At 56.5% G+C, this 8,888-nt stretch overlaps 1 protein-coding gene, 1 long non-coding RNA gene and 1 pseudogene across 2 annotated transcripts in view; 2 read left to right on the forward strand and 1 right to left on the reverse strand.

Moving 5' to 3' along the window:
- The first annotated feature begins 222 nt into the window (after positions 1–222).
- LOC130520112 (potassium channel subfamily K member 1-like) lies at positions 223–4,265 on the forward strand (annotated as a pseudogene).
- Positions 4,266–5,280: 1,015 nt separating this feature from the next.
- Positions 5,281–8,888, reverse strand: part of LOC130520111 (ectonucleoside triphosphate diphosphohydrolase 1-like) — a 5,647-nt gene continuing 2,039 nt past the window's right edge. Inside the window, 9 exon segments of the mRNA XM_057023672.1 lie at positions 5,281–5,784; positions 7,214–7,296; positions 7,299–7,350; positions 7,420–7,533; positions 7,637–7,894; positions 7,963–8,123; positions 8,126–8,165; positions 8,236–8,395; positions 8,475–8,625. Coding sequence (XP_056879652.1) covers positions 5,578–5,784; positions 7,214–7,296; positions 7,299–7,350; positions 7,420–7,533; positions 7,637–7,894; positions 7,963–8,123; positions 8,126–8,165; positions 8,236–8,395; positions 8,475–8,625 — 1,226 coding nt within the window. The 3' untranslated portion in view covers positions 5,281–5,577.
- Positions 8,534–8,888, forward strand: part of LOC130520113 (uncharacterized) — a 1,529-nt gene continuing 1,174 nt past the window's right edge. Inside the window, exons 1-2 of the long non-coding RNA XR_008948656.1 lie at positions 8,534–8,773; positions 8,836–8,888. The exon at positions 8,836–8,888 is cut by the window's right edge and continues 157 nt beyond it. This is a non-coding gene — a long non-coding RNA (uncharacterized LOC130520113). The remainder of the gene's footprint in view (positions 8,774–8,835) is intronic.

Consider the following 8,888-nt stretch of genomic DNA (forward strand, 5'->3'; position numbering starts at 1 on the left):
ACAGGCTCCCTGATGGAGATCGCCGACAGGTGCGTCTACCTGCAGCGCCAGCTGGAGCCAATTAGCGGCTCCTCTGCGCCCCCTGCAGGAAGAAACAAGCAGCACACGACCCAGAACCCTGGAGTAACTCCAGCAACCGCGGTGGCGTTCCCTCATTCTCACCTGTGAGCTGGTGTATGTGTGTGTGTGTGTGGTGTGTGTGTGTGTGTGGTGTGTGTGTGTGTGTGTGGACGCCCGTCCCAGCAACCATCCTGGAGACACAGATTTCCAGAAGGTTCCGGTTGTGCTGTTGGACCCTAAAAGCAACGTGCAGCCGGAGCCTCGGAGCTGGAAGTCTGACGTCGTGCTCGTTATACAAACCACGTGCACGTGGAGCCCCTGCTCCAGGACCTGCATCAGACCTTTCAAGTTCCCATCTGAAGGACCAAACGGGCGTTTGAAGCACCTTCATCATCTGAACCTCTTTTCTCCTGAGCTTTGGGAGACGTGAGTTTCCTCTAATCTGCAGGCGGCTCATCGATACTTCTGCATCAAAGAGCTCGTAAAGAGGAGAGCTCAGAAAGGTTCCTGGTCCAAGTCCCCAGGGGATCAGGGGCCTTTCTGTGTGAGGTTTTAATGTTTCCCCCTCGGTGGAGCTTCCCGGTTGGTTGTCCCTGAGACTTGTCCCGGGTGACTGCCTCAGCCCAAAGATGAGCTCCTGGGAGCTCCTGGACCAGGGGCCAAAGGGCAGAACCCTCAGGAAGAACTCAGGAAGAAGAAAAGTGACTGCACCGATCACTTCCTGTCCTCACAAGGGAGAAGTTTAAAAGTGGTCAGTAGCCACGTGGAGGAGCTCATGAGGAGGAAACCTGAGGTCAGAAGATACTTTGGACGGAGACACTTTCCTGGTTTTGGACTGGTTTGATAAACTCCTGTGTTATTGGTGGGTTCAGGGAAATGTTAGCATGAATCTGTTAGCATGTGCCTGTTAGCATGTGCCTGTTAGCATGCATATGTTAGCATGTGCCTGTTGAATCACCTGTGACCACAACCATCAGACGGCCGCGTGTCGCCTCGGGCTGAGGTTTGTTTTGAATGCGAGCTTTAGCGCCCCCTAGCGGTGAAACGTGGCGGTTACAGGGAAATTAAACACAATGGAACAAATCACCCTTTGCTAATAAATTAGCTCCACGTTTTAGGGTTGAAAATATTGTCATATATTTATAACACGAGCATTTTTTCACGTTGGTTTATTTAAAACCAAATCAATTGATAAGTTAAAAAAACATTCCCAAAAATAATAATTAAGGGAAACTTATGGAATCTTAAAAGGGAAATAATGAGATAAAGCTTTCGAGACATTTTCAGTGTTACAGCAGCAACAGTAGAAAAAGACACAAACCATAGTTGTAAATACGTCATTTCTCATTTAAGAGGAGAAATATAATTAAAATATAGAAAAAGACAGAATAACAAAGTAAAAAATGAAAAGAAGACAAGTTAATATATTTGTACAAACATCGGAACTATGCGGTTATTGTACAGTTCGGGGGGACCTGAAGTCTCTGGACACCGGACCGGTTCAACCGGTTGGAGAGGACGCGCGTAGGACACACGCACACACCTGGGGCAGTGACGTCACGTTACCACCGTGCGCAGGGATGCAGGAATGAGGAAGAAGAGTCCGGCAGAAGAGGCAGAAACCGCTCCTGGAACCTTTGGTCGACCAGAACCCTCCTTCCGTCCACAAAGCCGAGTCGGGTGCACCTGCCGGAGCGATGGCGGGCGCCGGGGCCGCGCGCTGCTGCGCGGGGGTCGCGGAGCGGCACCGCTCCTGTCTCCGCTTCGCGCTGCTGGTGGTCGCTTACACCGTTTATCTGCTGCTCGGCGCCTGGATCTTCTCCGCCATCGAGCTCCCGTACGAGGAGGAACTTCGGCGGGAGCTCATCGCGGCCCGGGAGGACTTCCTGAGCAACCATACCTGCGTGTCGGACGCGCGCCTGGAGGAGCTCCTGGCCCGCGCATTGGAGGCCAGTAACTATGGGGTGTCGGTGCTGCGCAACGACTCCACGCACAACTGGGACTTCGTGTCGTCGTTGTTCTTCACGAGCACCGTCCTGACGACCACAGGTGAGACTTCCGGGGGGGGGGAATGAAAGTTTCTGCGTCAGGTGCGAGTTGAACCGGATGTGATGTCGAGTTCTAGTTAAATACACCAAGAGAAAAGACCTTGTTTGTCACAGCTGAACTGGTTGGAATCAAATCACATCTAGTTGTTGTTGGATGGGGGGGTGGTCCACCTGTGGGGGTGGGGGTGGTCCCCCTGGGGGGGTGGTCCACCTGTGGGGGTGGTCCACCTGTGGGGGGGTGGTGGTGGTCCCCCTGGGGGGGTGGTCCACCTGTGGAGGTGGTCCCCCTGTGGGGGTGGTCCACCTGGGGGTGGTCCACGTGTGGGGGTGGGGGTGGTCCCCCTGTGGGGGTGGTCCACCTGTGGAGGTGGTCCACCTGTGGGGGTGGGGGTGGTCCATGATGGGGGTGGGGGTGGTCCATGATTGGGTTGGAGGTGGTCCACCTGTGGGGGTGGTCCACCTGTGGGGGTGGAGGTGGTCCCCCTGTGGGGTGGGGGTGGTCCACCTGTGGGGGTGGTCCACCTGTGGGGGTGGGGGTGGTCCACCTGTGGGGGTGGTCCACCTGTGGAGGTGGGGGTGGTCCACCTGTGGAGGTGGTACTCCTGTGGGGTGGGGGGTGGTCCACCTGTGGGGGTGGGGGTGGTCCACCTGTGGGGGTGGTCCACCTGTGGAGGTGGTACTCCTGTGGGGGTGGGGGTGGTCCCCCTGTGGGGGTGGGGGTGGTCCCCTGTGGAGGTGGTCCATGATGGGGGTGGGGGTGGTCCCCCTGTGGGGGTGGAGGTGGTCCACCTGTGGGGGTGGTCCACCTGTGGGGGTGGGGGTGGTCCCCCTGTGGAGGTGGTCCCCCTGGGGGGGTGGGGGTGGTCCACCTGTGGGGGTGGTCCACCTGTGGGGGTGGTCCCCCTGTGGGGGTGGAGGTGGTCCACCTGTGGGGGTGGGGGTGGTCCCCCTGTGGAGGTGGTCCCCCTGTGGGGGTGGGGGTGGTCCCCCTGTGGGGGTGGTCCACCTGTGGGGGTGGGGGTGGTCCCCCTGTGGGGGTGGTCCACCTGTGGGGGTGGAGGTGGTCCACCTGTGGGGTGGGGGTGTCCACCTGTGGGGGTGGTCCACCTGTGGAGGTGGGGGTGGTCCCCCTGTGGAGGTGGTCCACCTGTGGGGGTGGAGGTGGTCCACCTGTGGAGGTGGTCCCCCTGTGGAGGTGGTCCCCCTGTGGAGGTGGTCCCCCCTGTACGTCCTCCTCTAACCCTGCTGTGTTCTAGGCTACGGTCACACGGTCCCCCTCTCAGACGGAGGAAAGGCCTTCTGCATCTTCTTCTCCATCCTCGGCATCCCCATCACACTCTTCTTCCTCTCGGTGGTGGTGCAGAGGCTCATGGTCCTGGTGACCTGGCGTCCCGTCTCCTACCTCCACCAGCGCTGGGCCCTGCCAAAGTCCAAGCTGGCCCTTGTCCACGCCACGGGCCTGGCGCTGGTCACGCTCCTGCTCTTCATCCTCGTACCTGCCTGGATCTTCACCAACCTGGAGAAAGACTGGAGTTTCCTAGAGTCTTTGTACTTCTGCTTCATATCTCTGACCACCGTGGGGCTGGGGGACTACGTCCCCGGAGAGACCCACAGCCGGGACAACAACCCTCACCCACACCTGTACCGGCTCGGCATCACAGGTAAACCTTTGGTCACATCACCTGTTTAAATCCTGAACAGGAAGCTAACCAGTTAGCATCCTCCTGGGGTCCATTCAGCAGAGATGATGGTTGAGGCGATAGGGTGACGGTTTTACCGGTTTAGCCGGGTTCTGCTGGTACAGCTCAGGTTTCAAGCGGGCTGATGTTGTGTGCTTGCAGTCTACCTGCTGCTGGGCCTGGTGTGTGTCCTGGTGGTGATGGAGACGTGCTACCAGCTCCCCCAGGTGAAACGCCTCTCGCAGAGCTTTGGCCACGAAACTGTTCGGCAGCTGGACTCTGAGACCGCCATCATCATCGAGCGGGACCATCTGAGCGACCCGTTCGGCGACCCCTCGGACCTGCTGACGCTCCAGCACGCAGCCGCCATCCCGTCTGTTCAGAGCAGGCGGCCACGCTGCGGCGGGACAAGGCGCCAGCTCACAGGGGGGCGGGTTCTGCCGCCCAGGCCGCTGTGAGGTGACGGACGGTGACGGGCCGCTGGGGGGACGGTGCTGGGGGGGGGACAGTGCTGGGGGGACGGTGCTGGAGGACGGTGCTGGTGGGGGGACGGGCTGCTGAGGGGACGGTGCTGGGGGGACGGTGCTGGTGGGGGGACAGGCTGCTGGGGGGACGGCGCTGGGGGGACTGCGCTGGGGGGACGGCGGGCTGGTGGGGGGACGGGCTGCTGGGGGGACGGCGGCGCTGGTGGGGGGACGGGCTGCTGGGGGGACGGCGGCGCTGGTGGGGGGACGGTGCTGGTGGAGGGACAGGCTGCTGGGGGGACGGCGCTGGGGGGACTGCGCTGGGGGGACGGCGGCGCTGGTGGGGGGACAGGCCGCTGGGGGGACGGCGCTGGGGGGACGGCGGCGCTGGCTGGTGGGGGGACGGCGCTGGGGGGACGGCGCCCTGAACCAGCCCCACTTCCTGCCAGCAACAGAACCACTTAGAATCTTTCAGGAAGTTTCTCCTGCTCCCAGATTAGCGCCAGGCCTGGGCACAGAGGAAGGGTGGGGGGGCAAAGGGAGGGACAGGCTTCCTTCCCCCCCACCCCACATTCCAGCCTCTCACAGCCCAACATGTGGACCTGTTTAGAATGAAATGGGTCTGGCTGGAAGCAGTAAATCATTAACATCTCGGATGACTGTGGCCCACTAACAGCCCAGTTTATGGATCCAGGCCAAACATCTGCCAAACATCTGCTGATCACCAGGATTCCATGAAGGGGAAGTGTTGCTTTCCCAGGCAGGTATCCAGGTGTGTTATTGCACCACTGATCAGATCACCTGTAGATTCTACTGGTGCGTTATGTTGGCCAGTCTAGAGGAACAGCGCCACCCAGCGGGGCCTCGGCGGAATGAACTGCAATCGCCGTGCAGTGCGTCTTCCCACCGCTAGAGGCATCATTGTGTTTTCCTGAGATTAGGAAGAAACCAGCAGCTAATTAAAGGAATCCAACTTTTCTTTGTGTTTCAGTGTCCCTGTTGGTTTGTGGGGTATCATAAGACATCAAATAGCTCATAAAACATGTTTTATTTGTACATTATATTCATACTGGAAATGAAGACATATAGGACGTGCACACTGTATAATGAAAAGCCAACCACACAAATGTCCTTGAAAGAGCAGAGCGATCCTCCAGGACCAGTTGCATCTGTCCTTAAAGGTCCTTAAATCCAGAGTCGCAGGAGTGAGCGGCACTTACTGACCTTTGACCTCTCCAGTGTTCCAGATATAGCTAAAAAAGACCTACAGCACTTCCGACCTCCAGGAGCCTCCCCTCCCTCGCGATGGTCCACAGGTCTGGGTATTCATACGACGTGAGGCAGCTTGGAGCAGCGTGGCCAGAGAGGCCTCATGCTGACCAGGAGCACCACCACGAGCAGGACCGCCATGACCGTGACGATGGACACGTAGCCGGCCTGGGGTAGAGGCGGGGCATCGGGAGCCTCGGCTGGAATCATGTTGGTGAGGTTCAACATGTAGCCGAGCGTCCAGCCGGCATCGCTTCCTTTAATCTGCATAAAGGGAGAGAAAACAGGCGAGTTCGCTGCTGGGGGCCGGGGGGGGGGACAGGGTTAGGGTTAGGGTTAGGCAAAGGGCCAAGGCAAAGCTGCGTCACGCCTCAGTCCAGGAACGGGCTCTGGACCAACACCAAACTACCAAATATGAAGGGAAACAAATGAAGCTTCTTTCTGCTGTCGCCCATTTTAAATGATTATTTTACGCGTGACATCCAAATAAAACCCTGATTATGCTAATTTGTCAGTTTTACTACTTTCCTTATTTCCGATTTTATCATAAACACAATCGTTGTGATTTTTAGGGGAGGAAGATTAATTTTAGGAAAACGGGGCTTTTCTTCCCGCGGAGCACTTCCGGTGTTTTCCTGCGCAATGACGCAGCCACAGACGGGCGTCACGTGACTTAAAAGAGACGGCGCCTCACAGAGCTGCTTATTTATCGATTTAGGGATTTATTAAACGCTGTTGCTGTTTCATTAGTGTTTTATTCGATGAAAGCTCGTCGCTCCCGTTATTTTTATGAATGAGATTTGAACCGAACAGGAATCGATGTGTTCCCGCTGAAGTATCGCGTCCCCACCAGCAGGGGCGCCGACCGCCCACCCGGTGTCCGTTTGTTATTTGGAGCGACGACAAAGTCGCTTTTCTTCCGTATTAGAAACGTGACGGAAATGATTAATGGTGATTTAAGTTGTTTATTCACACCTCACGGCTGATAAACTACGGTTGTTGGATCTATAGATTCCGCCTTTATAGATTCAGCCTTTATAGATTCAGCCTTTATTGATTCAGCCTTTATAGATTCAGCCTTTATAGATTCAGCCTTTATAGATTCCGCCTTTATAGATTCAGCCTTTTTGGCTGGACTTTATCAGGTAATTCCGGGCGTTGCCAGTTTGTCGGTCGATGTTCTGGAATTTCTAACCCACAAAACGGAAGAGAAACAACTCAACAACCAAATCACCTCCTCACGCACGCGCAAACCTTCATCACACATAAAGTCTCTTTCAAAAACTCTGATTAATCTTTGTTCATAATTATTATCTGTAGTTGAATTTTCCTATCAGCTCCCTTGAGCAGTTTGAATATATGTCAGCTGTCATCATGTACTTACACACGCGCACACACGTCTGTCTCATTAAGCAGACTGTGTTTGTGTGCTAGCTGCACTCTGAAGGATCCTGACGCAGAGCAGAGACACTCTGAGGGTCCAAACCCGAACCACAATGGTCAGAACCACGATGGGGGCTGAACCGGAACCTGAACGGGAACCGGAACCAGACCTGCCGTGTCAGGGCTCCTCAGCTCTTTGATGCTGTCTAATTCACTTGATCCCTTTTAGCTGTGCAGCTCCAGCGTTGCTAATGGCGTTAAAGACGTGCGTTAAAGGCGTGCGTGTCTGAGGCCACGCCCATCGACCCACCTGCTTGAGGAACTGTATGCTGGAGTAGCTCTCTGAGCTGAAGTTGTATCCTGCTGTCAGCAAGGTGATGATGTACGTGCCAAGAAGCAATAGGCTGCCAGGTACTTGACCTTCACTCCAGGATGCTGCTGCCTTATCTGTTGAAGTGGGAACAGCATCAGGGGGAGCGTGAGAAGGACCAGGGGGAGGAGCTAAATGTGGCCCACCTGATCCCAGGGAGTCGAGCAGTAGCGTGCTAATTCCAGCTTGACGGCGTCGAGCGACATTGAAGTATCAGTCAGGTTGAGGAAGTTCATGACAAAGAAGTAAGCAGAGAAGGCCTGAGGAGGGGAGAGGGAGGCACATGAGGTGGTTCTGCTCGACCCTGCGGTGGCGGTCCAGGAAGATGTTGGGACCGTCAATGCTACGTTACTGTTGCATCACCCCAAATTTCCCTTGTAAAAGTGGCTGGAAGACCCCGTTGAAGGAACACTGGCTGTATTTGCAGCTGGAGGAGCTGAAGATGCTTCTGACGATCTTCTGGCACTGGAAGAAGTTCCCTGTGCCCCTGTGCATGAAGCTAACGGGGGCGTCCTGGGGGGCTCGGCCCGACACACAAGGGCTGGCGTAGAGAGAGGAGTAGTCCCGGGGGGCTTCGTAGCCGGGGTGAAAACACGGGTCCAGGATGGTTGGTGGACCTGACTGGGAGAAACAGATGGAGGGTTGAGCCACGGAGAACCTGAACGTGGCTCCTGCATCACAGAGTCCACCTGAGTCTGGAGAGCCAGGGTCAGCCGGAGGGCCTGGTCCTTCCCGTAGCACAGGAAGCTGTGCGTGTACAGGTTGTAGTCGTTGCCATACAGTCGAAACATCATGGAGTTGTTCGGCGACTCTGAACCAACAAAACGATCAGATACAAAACTGATCTGGTGGAGGCCCCGCCCAGGTCCAGGGCGCCCATGGTTTCCAGGCCCTGCAGCAGACAGAAGACGTGGCAGGACGCGGCCGTGTGTCCTCAAACACACCTGACAGGAAACACTCACCTGTTTAAGGCGCTCATCCAGGTAGTTGACCGTGACCCACCCGAAGGCGCCCTCCTCCTGACCACTCAGGGTTCTGGAGCCCTGGTAAGAAAAGGGGAACTTCTGCAGGGTTTCTTCCACAGCCCTCAGGACCTCCTCTGCTGCTGAGCTGTTCTCTATGCTGCACGTGCACGACAGACAAACGTCTCATAGCATCATCCACGGCTACACCAGAACCTGGGGCGGCGAGCGTGTCCCACCTCAGCAGACGCATCCCTGCAGTGGCCCCCAGGTAGAGGGAGGTTTCCTGGTGTCTCCTCTGGGGCACCTGCTGCTCAGCCTCTCGCATGCAGGCTTTCAGAGACTCTCCTGCCCTCCAGGGAGCAGGAGCATAGCTGGAGATGCCCGGGCCTACAAGCATTCATATTCATCTTTCTTTCTACCCAGACAGAAAAGACAGGCGCTAGTCGACGCTAACGCTAACATGAAGCAGTTGACATTGAGAAAAGTGTTGCCTGTTACACTTTGCAGACGGTCGAGGTTAGAGAAGTGTGTGACGGTGCCACCAAAGTGTGTGATGGTGCCACCAAAGTGTGTGATGTTCCACCAAAGTGTGTGAAGGTGCCACCAAAGTGTGTGACGGTGCCACCAAAGTGTGTGACGGTGCCACCAAA

The sequence above is a fragment of the Takifugu flavidus genome, unplaced genomic scaffold (genome assembly GCF_003711565.1).
Source record: "Takifugu flavidus isolate HTHZ2018 unplaced genomic scaffold, ASM371156v2 ctg286, whole genome shotgun sequence".
NCBI lineage: Eukaryota > Metazoa > Chordata > Actinopteri > Tetraodontiformes > Tetraodontidae > Takifugu > Takifugu flavidus.